This window comes from Dipodomys spectabilis, unplaced genomic scaffold, assembly GCF_019054845.1.
Source record: "Dipodomys spectabilis isolate Male_0828 unplaced genomic scaffold, ASM1905484v1 ptg000233l, whole genome shotgun sequence".
In the NCBI taxonomy this organism is placed as follows: Eukaryota; Metazoa; Chordata; class Mammalia; order Rodentia; family Heteromyidae; genus Dipodomys; species Dipodomys spectabilis.
Genome location: NW_024870910.1, coordinates 2,122,322 through 2,138,328, shown reverse-complemented (window position 1 = coordinate 2,138,328; position 16,007 = coordinate 2,122,322). Strand labels below are relative to the sequence as shown.

At 49.9% G+C, this 16,007-nt stretch overlaps 2 protein-coding genes across 8 annotated transcripts in view; one reads left to right on the top strand and one right to left on the bottom strand.

Moving 5' to 3' along the window:
• Nucleotides 1-3,951, bottom strand: part of LOC122123972 (protein FAM169B-like) — a 30,037-nt gene extending 26,086 nt beyond the window's left edge. For 4 of the 7 annotated variants that reach the window (XM_042698532.1, XM_042698537.1, XM_042698538.1 and 1 more), the window contains exon 1: nucleotides 3,903-3,951. In XM_042698532.1, the coding sequence (XP_042554466.1) occupies nucleotides 3,903-3,912 (10 nt within the window). In that variant the 5' untranslated portion in view covers nucleotides 3,913-3,951. The remainder of the gene's footprint in view (nucleotides 1-3,902) is intronic. The other 3 variants (XM_042698533.1, XM_042698535.1, XM_042698534.1) reach the window with 2 other exon arrangements.
• A 5,504-nt stretch (nucleotides 3,952-9,455) lies between these two features.
• Nucleotides 9,456-15,592, top strand: Pgpep1l (pyroglutamyl-peptidase I like). Its single transcript, XM_042698514.1, has 5 exons — nucleotides 9,456-9,489; nucleotides 11,961-12,013; nucleotides 12,928-13,050; nucleotides 14,458-14,684; nucleotides 15,364-15,592. The coding sequence occupies exons 1-5, from the start codon at nucleotides 9,456-9,458 to the stop codon at nucleotides 15,590-15,592; spliced, it is 666 nt and encodes a 221-aa protein (XP_042554448.1).
• Nucleotides 15,593-16,007: the final 415 nt, after the last annotated feature.

Below are 16,007 nucleotides of genomic sequence, written 5' to 3'. Positions count from 1 at the left end.
GTCTTTCAAATATGTAAACAGGTTGAAAAATGAAGTTAATAGAATAATGAAACCCATTAAAAAGGGGGGGGGAGTTAAAGAAATCTCCCGCAAGAGAATAGCAAGGCGATTGACAACTACTTTCTCACCCACAACTATGGAAGCCAAGTGACAATGGCATTCTATTTTCATTGCACTAAAGAAAAATAGTTTTCATCCTCCATCTAGCAAAAAAATCTGAGGATTGTGGTTTGAGGCCAGCCCAGGCAGGAAATTCTGTGGGACTTTTTTATCTCCAGTAAGCCAGAAGTGAAATTATAGCTCAAGTGGTACAGCACCAGCCTTGAGATAGTAACCAGTCCCTGAGTTCAAGCTCAGGACCAGACACAGACACAGACACATGCATCACAGTAGAACTGGGAACTACATAACACTGGCATGTAAGCTAGAAAGAGAAAGTCAAGTGAAGGTATTTTAAAGCCCTTAAATGATCCCAGAAAAAAGTAAACTTTTTGACTAATTTCAGAAAGAGCTAAATACACACACACACACACACACACACACACACACACACACACACACACACACACACACAATCACTTGCAGAATTAGCCCTTAAAAGAAAAATGGCACAAATATTAAACTGCAAAACAGGAGATGGAAAAATAGGATTTGAGCCAGGATGGAGGAAACCCTAATTAGTATAAAAGAAGACACAATGAAAAGATGATCCGTCAATAATCAGGTTTCATTGTTACTTAAAAACAGATATTCACCAATATAACTAGTCTTTTTCAGAAAGACATATTTTGTTTTGTTTGTGCCTTTACACCAAATGCTTTTAAATATTTAAACATTTTTATTTAATATTCATGTTTTCTGAGCAAAGCATAAATAAAGGAAGACCTTTCCTTCTGTATAGTTTTTTAAAGATGTTCCCTCTAAGAGCTCAGATGTGGGTAAATACACATTGCACAAATCGGCTTTCTCTCTCTCTCTCACACACACACACACACACACACATACACAGACACACAGACACACACATACACACACACACACACACACACACACACACACACACACACACACACACACCAAAAACAGTCCATGAAGGCACAGGGTCATATACAGTCATACTTGGACTGGAGACCATTATTGTAAGAAGTTGTATTTTTGTTTGTTGTACCAGTACTGGGATTTGAACTTGGAGTCTGGGCATTGTTTCTTAGTTGTTGTTGTTTTTTTTCACTCAAGGTTTGCCTTCTATCATTTGAAAAACAGCTCAACTTTGCAGCTTCTTTGTTAGTTAATTGGAGACGAAGGGTCCCATGGACTTATCTACCTGAGCTGGCTTTGAACAAGAAGCCTCAGATCTCAGCCTTCTGAGTAGCTAGGATTACAGGTGTGAGCCACCAGTGCTCACCTTTGCCCTGAAATTTCTATGTCACAAAACCCACACAATTTCCTACAATCCTCTCTTTAGAACTTCCCAGGGATAAACCATAAATAATATCAGAGAAATGAGAAGTGGGAAAAAGGCAGCCAGCCAATCACCAAACTAATGATTCACAGGTCAGAGAGACAGACCTGAGCACCCACCGTCTTGGACAAGTTCTGGTCATTCACCCTACCCTGCCACGCCACCCCTGGACCCTGGGAGAAAGGTCAGGACACCAGCACCTCCAGCCCCACGCCGTGCTGTGTGATCCACACAGAAGTCTAGATGGTACGCTGTGTTGGTGTCATGATTGAGCAAGGAATCACAAGAGAAGGTGCAAAGACCCTGGTAAACCTGAGTACACTGTGTTCCCTGTGTGCACAGCAATCTCTCACTGAAGGCCCCATTCCTTTATGGCTCTTCCTGGCCCAAAAACCTCAATATTTAAAAAAAAAAAATCAGTCAGGCACCAGTGGCTCATGCCTATAATCCTAGCTACTCAGGAGGCTGAGATCTGAGGGTTGTGGTTCAAAGCCAGCCCAGGCAGAAAACTGCGAGACTCTTATCTCCAATCAACCAATGAAGAGCCAGATGTGGAACTATGGTTCAAGTGGTAGGGAGCTGGCCTTGAGCGAGAAAGCTAAGGGACAGAGACCCAGGACCGATACAGAAAAGAAAAGAAAAAAGAAGAGAAAAGGCTGAGAGCTGTAACAGAACTGGGCTGTTTGTGCCTTTTCTCTTTCTTTCTACTATAAACTGAAATGACAGAAGCAGATGGTCTTGGGAAACCTCAGATGAATTTCAGTATCAGGGAAATGAAAAACATGTAGACACTCCCTGGAGAGAGGGGAGGGAGGGAAAGAGAGGAGAGAGAGAGAGAGAGAGAGAATCACGTTGATTACAGGGCATATCAGAATGATCTGAATTACTATAAGGCACCTGTAAATCCTCTCTGGATAGGACCCCCTCCACCAAGCCAGAGATGCTGACAAAAAGGAGCCTTCCACCGATGCAGGCCTTTCCCCTTTGTTTCCACACGAGAGTGAAGTAGGGGCTTGATACAGCCTTACCTGAAAGTCTAATTTTTCATTTCATGCTTCTTTGCTAAAAAAAGCAATTGGTCAGATTCCCTGTTGATTTGTTCAAGCTTGGTTGTTTTCGTGTTTTGGAAATGGGCTATCAAAATTCAGGCAATGGTTCAACTATGCAAAACTCCGATCTAGGAAGATCTAACACGTATGGAAGCCACCCATGTGTCACTGCTGTGTGTCACGTGAGCCACCAAAACCCCAGCAAAACCAGGTGCTAGTGGCTCCCCGCCCCCATAATCCCAGCTACTGAGGAGGCTGAGATCCGAGGATCAAGATTCAAAGCCAGCCAAGGCAGGAAAAGTCCGTGACACTCTTCTCGCCAATGAACTACCCAAAGGTTGGAAGTGGAGCTGTGGCTCAAGTGGTAGAGCACCGGCCTTGAGAAACAACAAAAGACAACTACAAGCTATTTTCTTCCCTCGTCCCAATTCTCCACCTTACAGAGGAGAAACAGCACCCATGAGGCGAGCCATTTGCACGCGCTTTCAAGGGAGAGAGAAAAAAAAAATTGAAAGTACAAACGAAAGAGGAAGCATCACTTGCTGCTCCGCATATAAAATGAAGTAAGCTACGCTTTTCTGGTCTGGAGATGGAGCAAACGGTCCGAGGGGAAGCGCAGCTAGAGGCAGGTAGACGGTGGCCATCTCCTCAGGCTGCCTGGAGGGGGAGAGAGCTTATCCCCCGGACAGGGCCCCTGGGTTTGCTGTCGGCTTGTTTTGTGGCTTACAGAGACCAGGGACAGAGATGGTGCCTGGCTTGAGGTCTGAACTCCTGGGGTACAGGCGTGGCCACCTGTGCCCCAACCTACAGGGCACAGCGGAGCCCTCCAGCCTGCCCGGCCTGGCTGGGGACCCTGCGCCCCACAGGAGGAAAGGGGGGCGCAGGGAGGAAGAGGGCATCTTCCCGGCCATCAAAGCCCCACCTGCCCCTGGGCTTCTGTCCCGCTGGGCTTTGGGAATGGGAAATGGCACCTGCTGGGGGAGGGGGCTGTGGGGAGGGCACCCAAGGGGGGAGGGCAGGGGGCTGTCAGGGGCGCAGGCCCTGTGTCCCCCCACCGGGTCCCCCGGGGTACCAGCTGTGATCTGAGCTTGGGGACAGGGGTTCGAGTCCAGGTCCGGGCCACCCCCCCCCCACACACACTCCCCGGGCTCCCAGGATCTGGGTGGCAGGGGTGAGGGTGACAGGTGCGCGGCCGCCCCCCTCCCGCTCCCCTCCCGCCCTCCCGGCTCCGTGGCTGTTTACAGGCTCGGTTTACACGGGGCCATTGAAACCCAAGACGTGGGGCGGGACTGGGGGGGCGCGGACAGTGGGGGGACAGTGGAAGGGGGGACAGTCGGGGAGGGGACAGGTGGGGGACAGGTGGCCGCGGCCCAAGCCGCGGATCCGCTTACCTGACTCCATGCTCTCCGCAGCCGCGCCACACCCGGCCCTGGGGCCCTCCCCGTCCCCGGGGGCTCCCCCCTCCCCTCCCCTGTGCCCTCCCTCTCCCCCTCCCCCCCCCTGCCCCGCCTCCACCCCAAGGCCACCAGACCAGGCCCTGCCCACCCTCCCTGCAAATACGAATTATTCCAAATATTAGGGGGGTTGCAGACTCCAGCAGCCCGCAGGCCTGGGCCTTCTGCTCCTCCTATCTCTATTTTTCCTATGGATCAATTATCTATCAGTCTATCTGTCTATTTGCCTATCATCTATTTGTCTGTCATCTAGCAGATATCCTTCCTCTTCTTATCCCCACCTGTCCATCTATTTATGTCTTATCTATCACCTGTTCATCTGTCAGTTTTATCCATCCATCCTCTACCCCTCACCCATCTATCTATCTGTTTATCTATGTGTTTGTTTTTGCAGTACTCCTATTTTCTTTCACTTTCATTTCTTGTGTTTTATCTTTTTTTTGGGGGGGGGATCAGTGGGGTTTGAACTCGGGGTGTCAGTGGGGTTTGATCTCAGGGCCTCAGGCCTGCTGAATGGGTGCTGTGTGTCTCTTGGGCTACCCCTCCAGCCCCTTCTGGCTTTAGTTTTGTTTTCTTAGGTAGGATTTCAGGCTTCTGTTCCGGCCCAGGCTTAGACCCAGATCCTCTTTTACCTCCTCCTCCTTGTGCAGCTGAGACGACTAACCCTTGCCGTGTCTCTTTGTTCCTATAAACAAACAAACAAACAATATTTTCAACAAGTCTTCTGGAAAATGTAAAGGCAAAGCACACAGAACACCAGGAACCACTAGTGACATTATAGTAACAAGATGCCCTGAGAAACTTGGAGCTTCATTCCTCCTGGTCGGTATTAAATAAAATCAGCAGCGGGGACGCAGCCACCTGCCACCTCTCTGGCAGCCAGCCAGCATGGGGCCGGACAGCCCAGGATTCCATTCCCCTGCTGGGAACAACATACCATTTAAAACTCCTGAGTTGTTGAGCTCTAGAGTTTTCCATCTCCTGTTTTCAGCTCATCATGGACCTTGGGTAACTGAAACCAAGGGCTCAAAAACCACCAGTGAGGTGGGACTAATAAAACCTGTTTACTCCACTAACTGAAATGAATCCCAGAACCTGGTCCCATGATGCTGGTCGCTACCAGCATCATCTTATAAGAAAAGTAGTATGGGCTGGGAAGGTGGCTCAGTGGTAGAGCGCTTGCCTTGCATGCAGGAGGCTCTGGGTTCGATGCCTCAGCACCACAGAAGCAGAAAAAGCCAGAAGTGGTGCTGTGGCTCAAGTGGTAGAGCTTTAGCCTTGAGCTGAAGAGTTGAGGGACAGCACCCAGGCCCAGAGTTCAAGACCCATGACCGGCAAAAAGAAGAAAAAGAAAAAAGAAAAATAGTATATGCCAATACAGGATTTAGCAACTGACAACCAGCATACCCTCCAACCCATTTTTTTTTCTATTTTTCCACAGTTTGGGAATCAAAAAAAAAAAATGTTCTTACACCTGCCAATAGTTGAGAGAAGAATCAAAAGCACATTGGATCATGCCATTATGATATGGAGTTCTGAATTCTGCCATCATAAATGAGGATGGAAACACAGCCCCGCCCACTCATTTGCATACGGCCTGTCACCTGTGGCTGCTCCTTGCTTGGTCTTTTCTTTCTTAATTGTCTGGTCTGGGAATCCAGGGACAGGTTAGATCATCAGTGCTTTAACAAGAAGCAATTCGTCTATGGGTGATGGCTCTGATCTTAGGGATAAACCTGGGGAGCCAAAACCAAAGTTGGTTGGTACACACACACAAATTGAATTATATTACCATTATCTTTCTATTACATTACTATTATCTTTATATATAGATTCTATTACTATTATCTTTATATATTGTATTATATTACCATTATCTTTGAAACCACAAGTGGCTGAGGTTTTATATTTGGGGGCAGGGAGATGATTGATTTCTTCCCCCCCCCCCCACCTCCCAAAGGAATTTGAATGGTTTGATTCACTTTCCTCCAGGTCAACGATATCAAAATAGGTCACATTTTAAAAGCTGTTTGTGTTAGAGACAATAAACAAACCCTTTAATCCCTGGGCCTGCTTTCAGCAGGAGGTCCACACTTGCCAGTAAGGAATTTCAAACAAATCCTCCAATGTTTTATGACTGGTTCAACACATGAACTATTTGAGGGCTTCAGATCTTGCATTCTTGGCAGCGAGCATTTGCCATCCCTGGTGAGAATATGTGGGGTTCTCTGGTTTGCTTTCCTGTTCACGAAGGCAGCTGGTGTGTGTGTGTGTGTGTGTGTGTGTGTGTGTGTGTGTGTGTGTGTGTGTGTGACACCTTGACCTCTTAATCCTGGAGTCAAATATGATTCCAAATATTTTCCTCCGTGGAAGTTAACTTGTAAGGAAGGTCACGGTGCTTTCTGTGAAATCAAACGTCTCCCTCCAGTGGTCTTCTTCGTTCTCAGGCTTACTGTATTTCACCAGCCTGAAGATCGTGTTTGACATCAGCAATTGTTAGAGACCATTTGTTTTTACAGCGGAAAAAAAAAGAAAGAAAGAAAAATACAGATGGCAGGCCTCAAAAATCCATCCTTCTCTGAGCTGTTTTCATTTTACAGAGTGAGAATGTGGTGGAGAAATTTTTTTTTTTCCAAGTGGGGGAAAAACACAATAGTAGACATGTCATAATGACTAAGTAAAAATATTTTGTATCTTTTGGGTTTTTTTTTTTCAATTCAAAATTAAAGAACTGTTCAGAGAAGAAGGAAAGCGTCAATGAATTACAGAAACTCCAGGACATGCTCTAGCTTCAGTTAAAATAAGAATAGTTCATGTCAAATTAAAAAACAGAAAAACAAAACAAGTAAGACCTGGGTACTATAGTACATGCCTGCAGTCTCCGCTTCTCAGGAGGCTGAGGTAGGAGAATCACTTGAACCCAGGAATTTGGAGCCAGCAGAACAGCACTAATAAAAAAAAACAGCAACAACAATAATAAACATTGCAAGAGCATCACCAGAAAAGTAGCATTATTCAAAATGCACACTCTTAAAGAACGCTGCTTATAAACACACTGGTTAATACCGAAGTACCCAAGTTTGTGGCCACTTTACAGGGGCATTTCCTAATGGCCCGATTTTATTCATAATGGCCCTTGAAGTGAATGCTGTTGACCCACGGAACCCCTCCAACACCCTCCACCCGTACCTAAGGGAACGGGAGAAAGCGATAACATAATAACACCGCTGGCAGAGCCCGGGCGTTCCTCTCCTCCTGGAGGTGGGCTCCAGGGAGGACAGAGGGAGGAGGACAGAGCTGGCCAGCAGGGGGGGGGGAGCACAGGACCATTTCCCTCCAGATCTCCACCACCCAGGAACATGAGCCCACCCTACCTCAGGGCCAACGAAAGGGAGAGGAGACTGAAATGTGGAGCCCTGGGGTTCTAGACCTGTGGGAGCTAGTTCTTAGCAGTGAACCAAGTAAGAGGGCCCTGTGTCTCAGAGAGATAGATTGATAGACAGACAGACAGATAGACAGATAGATAGAGATAATAGAGATAGATGATAAAGATAAACAGAGGATAGAGATAAATATACAGAGATGATAGATTAGATAGATGCTAGAGATGGGTTGATAGAGATTGATATATAGATGATATAGAGAGATAACTATACAGATGATAGATTGATTGATAGATGATAAATAGATAAACAGGGCTAATTAAATACATCTCTGATAGAGAGCCTACGGAACTTTCTAAAAGACTGGTTGGCCATGCTTGAACCATTGGGTGAACTCCCTTGAGAGATTCTTACATCCTTGCTTGGCTGGACAAAGAGGATTCTGAGTTCTGTTCCTCTTACTTCTCAGCGTTTGAAAGCCAGGCACCTGCAGTGCACACTTGTCACTCTCGAGATACGGATCGAGGTTCCAGGTTGAGGAAGAAAAAAAAAAAACCAAAATCCCTCTGGGAGAACCCATCTCAACCGAAAACGCAGAGCATGCTGCCAGAAAGTGAATAATAGAAGATCACGGTGCAGGCAAGTCCTCAGATGGGACACAGCCAGCCCAGAAAGGACTGGAGGCCTGGCTCAGTGGTACGGCACCTACCTAGCAAGCTCAGATTTCAAACTCCAACATCACCAAGGATTCTCTTCATTTATTTATTTCTCTTGGCCAGTCCTGGGGCTTCAACTCATGCAGGGCCTGGACACTGTCTCTGAGCTTCTGTTAGCTCAAGGCTAGCACTCTACCACTTGAGCCACAGCGCCACTTCTGGCTTTTTCTCTGTGTGTGGTGCTGAGGAATCGAACCTGGGGCTTTGTGTATGTGAGGCAAGCACTCTACCACTGAGCTACCTTCCCAGTCCATTTTTTTTTCAAAGGTTATTTGATAGAATTCGCAGAAGACTGACGGGCTCCTCAGACGCACGGAAAGATGGGGCCTCTCCTGCCCTGGGTGGGTGGGGGGCTGGCAAGCAGTGGCCTATGGAGAGAGTGGAAGAAGAACTTTCCATAGGTCAGAGGCGGGTGTTGAGAGGTCTCCAGGGACGCCAGCAGAACCTGCTCCAGCCCAGCTGGGGAGCCCCAGCTTTTCAGGGTTGTTCTTTGGGTTGCGCTTTAGAAACGGGCTTGCCAGGCACCCTAAACTCCCGCCTGTCATCCTAGCTCCTCAGGAGGCTGAGATCTGAGGATTGAGATTCAAAGCCAGCCTGAACGGGAAAGTTCATGAGACCCTTATCTCTGACCCACCACCCCCAAAGCCGGAAGTGGCACTGTGGCTCAAGTGGTAGAATGCTCACCTTGAGCACAAAACCTCAGGGATAGCACCCAGGCCCTGAGTTCAAATCCGGTACCCGCAAAGCAGGGAGTCATCATCATCCTTGCTGTGTGGGAGGGAGGGGTTCTTGATCTCTTGCTCTCTCTCCCACCCACCCTTTCTTTAGCCTTCTCCGTCTTTCTGTCCCCCTCCCTCATCTCCCCTTGCTCTTCTCCAACTCCTTCTTCACATATTTCCCAGAGTCCACTTCTAAAGCAACCAAGCTGGTGGTTAGACACGACTAGGAACTAGCACATGGGAAGAGATGGGCTTGCAGAAGCAAAGAATTCATTTCCCACCGCCCAGGGTGGGACAGAGACATGGATGGCAGTTCTAGATGTCCTGGCAAACAAGCACTCATGGTCTTTGTCCCCTGCCCCGACCCCCATCCCATGGGGCTCCTCATTGAACAGCCCTAAGCAGCAAAGCACCCCACACCCCAGTGTGGTACCCAGTGAGTTCCCCATAGCACCCTGGCCCCTGCGTCCTGGCCAGGCTATTTCTGTTCTCAGAGGGCATCTCCTTACCACCCTACCCGCCCAAGCCTGGGCCTCGGCTGGCCTGGGAATGCAGCCTGGGGGAGAGGCTGGGCCAAACACCTCCAATGAGGCCAGAGAGGAAGGGGGGGGCATTCAGAGGGCTGGCCTGGGACCTGCTGTGCACCCGGCCCCCCCCGGGCACCAGGGCTTCATGGAGCCGCCGTCCAGCTGCGTGGTGGTGACCGGTAAGGCTGTGCTTTCCCCGCGTGCCTGTTTTTAGACTGAGCTGGAATGTGCATTTGCCAGAGTCATACGTGGCTCCCCCGGTGGGGGGCGGGGGAGAGGAATCGTGGCAGCTGCTGGTGCCACAACTCCAGAGGGGGTCCCGGGGGGGGGGTGCAGCTCCCTCTGAAAGCCATGAGGGGAGAGCAGGCCTGCGTGCCTCCCTCCGTGGCTCATTCCTGGCGCATCACTTGAGTGCACGCGCCGTGGTGCCCACGTGCGACCGAGGCTCAGCCTCCGTGCGTGTCCCTCAGCCCCTGGGGGAGGAGGCCTAGCAGGCACCTGCTGGCCCCGAGGTGACTTACTTGGGGGCGCTGCAGAAAATTCAGGGCCCTCAACAGCCCATCTCCAATGGCCACACCCTGAGAGAGCACGCAGCCTCCCCTCCCCCCGTGGCCCCTTATCCCGAGGGGGACCCCAGAGGTCATCCTGGAAGGGAGGATGGCTGCTGGGTGTGGAGTTCACCAGCTCAAGGGAAGTGGCTCGGGCCGCCGCCCTGCCCTCGCAGCCCGGCCGCAGCCGCTCCCCCGGGGCTCGATCTCTCTTCACAAAGCTCTTTATTTTTAGTTAACTGCCAAAGCGTGCTGTTTATTTTTAGCGAGACACATTTAGCGCATTTAAAGTTGTTTTTTTTTCTTTTCTTTCTTTCTTCAAATTGTGTTGAATGAAGGACACAAAAGATGAGGATTCTCGCACTGGGGAAAAGTCAGTTCTCTTCGTTGGAAGTTATGGGTCGTCACAGGTTATCCAGAGTGCACTGAGTACTGCTGAAAGAAAAGAAAGGGAAAGAGAGAGAGAATGAGAGAGAAAGAAAGAAAGAAAGAAAGAGAATGAGAGAGAAAGAAAGAAAGAGAGAGAAAGAGAGAAGGAAAGGAAGAAAGAAAAGAAAGGAAGAGAAAGAACAAAAGAAAGGAAGGAAAGAGAGAGAATGAAAGAATGAGAAAGAACAAGAAAGAAAGAGAGAAAGAGGAAAAAGAGAGAAAGAGAGGAGAGGTGAAGGAAGGAAGGAAGAAGGAAGGAAGGCAGGAAGGCAGGAAGGCAGGAAGGAAGGAAGGAAGGAAGGAAGGAAGGCAGGAAGGAAGGAAGGAAGGAAGACAGGAAGGCAGGAAGGAAGGAAGGAAGGAAGGAAGGAAGGAAGGAAGGAAGGCAGGAAGGCAGGAAGGAAGGAAGGAAGGAAGGAAGGAAGGCAGGCAGGAAGGAAGGAAGGAAGGAAGACAGGAAGGCAGGAAGGCAGGAAGGAAGGAAGCAAGGAAGGAAGGAAGGAAGGAAGGAAGGAAGGAAGGAAGGAAGGAAGGAAGGAAGGAAGGCAGGAAGGAAGGAAGGAAGACAGGAAGGCAGGAAGGCAGGAAGGAAGGAAGGAAGGAAGGAAGGAAGGAAGGAAGGAAGGAAGGAAGGAAGGAAGGAAGGAAATTGTTTGAATTGCTCTTATGTCTCCTGTTCTCACATGTGCTCTTTTGCATCTAGAGAGATTCTGTGGTTCGAAAGGACCCTTGAATTCCTAAACACACCTTATCTCTGTGCATCCGGTGCTGGTCAGGCACACTAGAATGTGCGGGGTCCTCTCTGCCGCCTACTCCCACCTGGCCCCGCACGTTTGCTGTGGCAGCCTGCGGCTTTCTGGCAAACCCCAGATCGTCTGATGGGGCAGCGGATGACCTGCAGCCTTGATCTGGGACGATTTGGGGATGGCCACCCGTTCCGGAGTGTAACCTGGCTTCCTTAGGAGCGCATCAGGCCGCCAGGGCAGGCTCCTGCTTCCATTGGCTTTGCCGAATGTGTGAATCCAGCCAGGACAATTGGCATGGGGACCAAAGTAGTGTTCTGGACACCAACAGTAGCAGAGAGAGAAAGGGGAACAGACCCGCCCCCTTCCCCAGAGCCTCTGGGTTCTAGGAGATGCTTCCAGCCTCTTCCCCAGGTCCTCACCAGGGCCTGCAGATGGACAGCTATCCTACCTCAGCCGGAAGAACAGCTTCACACCTTGGCTTGGTGCATTGTTTCTTTCCTAATTGAAAACAGATAAGAGATGAGACTTCTGCTGATCTGACTGTGATGCAGGATTGGCTTCTTTCCCTTGCCATGTTTTTCTTCTGTATTTTGGTACTGAGGCTTGATCTCAGGACTGGTGCTCTACCACTCGAGCCACACACTTCCACGCCTGGCTTGTTGCTGCTTCCTTGGGTTTAAAAGACTTCTCTGCCTGGGCTGACTCTGAACCATGATTCTCAGATCGCACACTCCTGAGTAGCTAGGATTACAGGCGGGCGCCACCATGGCCGGCATCGTTGTACTTTTACAGTTGAGCCCCCCAGCCCGTTTTGAGTTCATTGTTGTACCCAGTGTCCACTTGAGGTAGAGGGTCAGGGTTTCGCCTATCTGCGCCCTGTCCCCACCTTCGCGGTCTCTCCTCTTCCACATGGGGGTTCGTTTGCAGGTTTTGGACCTTTCCGGCAGCACCTGGTGAATTCTAGCTGGGAGGCAGTGAAGGTAAGTCCTTGGCCGGGCCCAGCAGGAAAAGGCTTTAGTCCCTGCCCTGGGCTCTGCTGCTTTTGCCCAGGGAGGCCGAGCAGCCCCTTTTCTCAGGGCCTCTGGGAGACCAGGTCGCTTGGGTGCGTGGGTTGGTGACTCGCCTGGGGTGGGTGATCTTCCTAAAGCAGGCTTCGCTTCTCCTGGGCTCAGAGGGTCCCCATCCCTTCCGGCCGTGGGGGCTTTGGGGCGGGCCTTTCCATCATCCAGCCTCCGATTCCTCATTCGTGAATGGGAGAATGGTCATTCAGATCCTGCACCGGTGCCCTGCGTGTTGACCACTGTGCTCTTGAACTTGGAGTCGGTGAGATCTACCCATCCTTGGTGGGCACACGCTCTGTTCAACCTGCTCCTCTCGCCTTGTGGAGGTCAGGCCAGATCTTGTTTGTAACAAACAAACAGGTAGCTCCGGGTACTGGTGGCTCACACCTGTCATCCTAGCTACTCGGGAGGCTGAGTGAGGTCTGAGGATCGTAGTACAAAGTCAGCTTGGGCGGGGAAAGTCCATGAGTCTCTTATCTCCAATAAACTACTCAGAAAAGGCTGGAAAGTGGAGCGGTGGCTCAAGTGGTAGAGTGCCAGCCTTGAGCAAAAGAAGCTCAGGGACAGTGCCTAGGCCCCGAATTCCAGCTCCGGGACCAGCATGCACGAAAAAACCAAATGTGCAGGGCTGTAGGTCAGGTGTACCTCCTTAGGCTCCCTTGTATCTAGGTGCCACCGTGTGGGGCATTGCCCCAGCACGCAAGCCTATGTTTTCTTGCTGGCATCTCACGGGTGACAGCTCTCTGACGGCAAAGGCCAGGCCACAGGAGAGGCTCCGAGGCGGGAGCTGCTTGCAGCGTTTGGACTTCCCTTGTCTCTTCCTCATCCTGCAGGAGCTCTCCAAGCTGGGCCTAGGGACGCACCCACAGCTGAAGCTCCTCATTTTCCAGCTGCCCGTGGATTACAGGGAGGCAGCGAGGAGGGTCGCCAGCATCTGGGAAGATTTTCACCCACAGGTGAGTGAGGGCTGACGAGGGGGTGGGCGCAGGAGGCTGGTGGAAGAGAGCCCAGGGCCCGTGGGTTTGCCCCAACTCACTCCAGGGCCAAGGGCTGGAGTGAGTGAGCCTTGTCCCATCAAGATGAGGTCCCAACGGCTGACCGAAGGCCTGAGTTGGTTCATAAAGGTTTAAGCTGAAACATGGAGTCGACCTCAAAAGCAAGTCTGGAGAGAGAGGAGCAGGAGAGCAAGCGGAAAGTGTCGTTCCCAGCCAGGATTGAAGGTAGTTTCCGCACAGGGGAGGTGTCCTGGGTTAGGCCGCAGCTGTGCAGGTGTGGGGCTGGCCGATCCTCAGGTCAGACAGGGGACAGATACGTCCTGAGTTGGGAAGAGTTGTTGAGAGGATGATCTAGCCACCGGGACGCGGTTTCAAAGCATTATCTGAACATAATTAACTATGTATGTATGTATACACACACACACACACACACACACGCATATATATACACATACATACATATACACACATGAAATACCTGGCTGGGTTTTGGTAGCTCACAACCCTGTAATCCTAGCTACTCAGGATTCTGAGATCTGAGGTTTGAGGTTCCAAGCCAGCATCAAGGAAGAAAAATCCATGAGGTTGTTATCTCAGATTAACAAGCAGAAAGCCAGAAGTGGAGCTGTGGCTCAAGTGGTAGAATGCTAGTCTTGAGTGTGTGTGTGTGTGTGTGTGTGTGTGTGTGTGTGTGTGTGTGTGTGCACGTGTGCATCCCCCAACTAAAAACCTGATGAGACTTTTCTTAATCTCCGGCTCAAAAGATCACATGGCAATCACCCAATGTGGAAGAGATACCTGCACTGCAAAGCTCATAGAACCCGTACATGTGATAGACCATGAGAGACAAGTTGCCCCATGAAAGTTAGAATGTGTTTGTGACTTTAACTATGCATCACTATCCCACAATACTGTGAAATTTGGGGAATTGTGTAACCACTGAACCACAATAAAAACTTGAATAAAACAGATCACATGGCAAAGTTAATAAAACACCTACAACCTAGATTAAAAAATCTAGCTAAAACACTCCGCAGCTGTTAAAACAAAAAAGACAAATTATCTCAAATAAATCCTAATGAGACTTTATCCAACTGTTATGAACTTCCTTTACAAAAGTTTTACTAAAGAGATGCCACTAAAATGCTAAGCTTGTCCCCTGGTGGCCTTCCTGACTCCTTCACAAGGAGACCATTTGGAAATACAAATGCATTTAAATGTGTGTGCAGTATGATTTCGGTTCCGCTCGAAAGCAGCCCTGCTGCTTTGGCTCTACTTACGTTAATTAGGGCGCACAGGCAGGGGACGGGGTTGTGGGGGTTCATGGTCAATTCATGGCTGGCTTCGGTGACCTCCTTTCCTCTACAGCTTGCCGTGCACGTGGGTGTGGACAGCTCAGCCAAGGTGATCTTTCTGGAACAATGTGGAAAGAACCGAGGCTACAGAGATGCCGACATCCGGGGCTTCCGGCCGGAAGCTGGTGTGTGCCTCACAGGTGGCCCGGATGTGATCGCGTCGGTGGTCAACATGAAGGCGCTTTGCAAGCGCGTGATGGCTGAGGGCGTGGAGGTGGCGTTTTCTGGAGATGCGGGAAGGTGGGGACCGGGCAGGCGTCAGGGTGCTGAGCAGGCAGGACCCAGGGAAGGGCCTCAGAGCCCCTCTCCTGACCACGAGGTGTCCCCAACGGCCACCCTTCTTTGTCCCTAACCTGGATTGGGGAAGATCTACTGTCATAGGAGGAGAGGTCTTCAAAACATGGATAGTGTGGAGGAACCAAAGTTAGGAGTTAACAACGCAGCTTTAATCCCAGGTGAAGACTCGTTTAATCCGAGTCTCTGCAGTCTAGCCTGCCCCCACCACCCAAGTAGGCATTTTCTTTATGCATTTCTTCAAGAAATGCATGAACAAATGACCCAATGAAGACACGAACTTCAAAGCATTATCTGAACATAATTAACTATATGTATATAGTTGTATATAGCCAGTTATATATATAACTGGTTGGGCTTGGAGGGCAGATGTATTTGGCCATTTGCTGATTGTAAGACCCCGAGACCAAGAGCCAGTATGTGTGTGTGTGTGTGTGTGTGTGTGTGTGTGTGTGTGTGTGTGTGTGTGTCTAGCCCTCTCCCTGGCCTTTCTGAGCAGAAGCAAATGTAATTCTCCCTGAGGGATGGGTCTTTCTCTTCATGGCCTTGGGAGCATGGCAGTGCCAGGTTGGCCTCCGTGGCCTGCATGGTCTGGAGAGTCACGTGGCCTTTCGTGTGGTTGCAGATACGTCTGCGATTACATCTACTACTTGTCGCTCCACCACGGAAATGGGCACGCAGCCCTGGTCCACGTCACTCCGCTGTCCCGTGGGCTCCCAGCCAGCCTGCTGGGAAAAGCCTTGCAAGTCATTCTCCAGAAAATGCTGGAAGAGAATGAGGAAAGCCCGAGCTTCAAGCCCAGTCCACAGAAAAGTGGAAGCACGCTGATCGCAGCCAAAGGGAACCCATTGTGAGGAAAGTCTCCTTTGGAGGAAGTTAAGTGATCGCATCCTGTGTGCAGAGTTTGGGATGTCAGGCGCTTTGGAAGAATTGCTTATAACACAGCTTACGTGGAGGGGAAATTTTTTGTTTTTTTCCTTTCTGAATTAGCCCAAGAAAAACCATGAAGAGTTATTTTATGGAAAGAAGAACCCCTTAAAAGGCAGATAGGTAAGCCAGGCGCCAGTGGCTCAGGCCTGTAATCCTAGCTACTCAGGAGGCTGAGATCTGAGGATTGAGGTTCAAAGCCAGCCCAGGAAGAAAAGGCCATGAGACTCTTATCTCCATTGCACCACCAGAAAACAGGAAGTAGTGCTGTGGCTCAAAGTGGTAGAGCCCTAGCTTTGAGGAAAAGAGCTCAGGGATAGTGACCAGGCCCTGAGTTCAAGC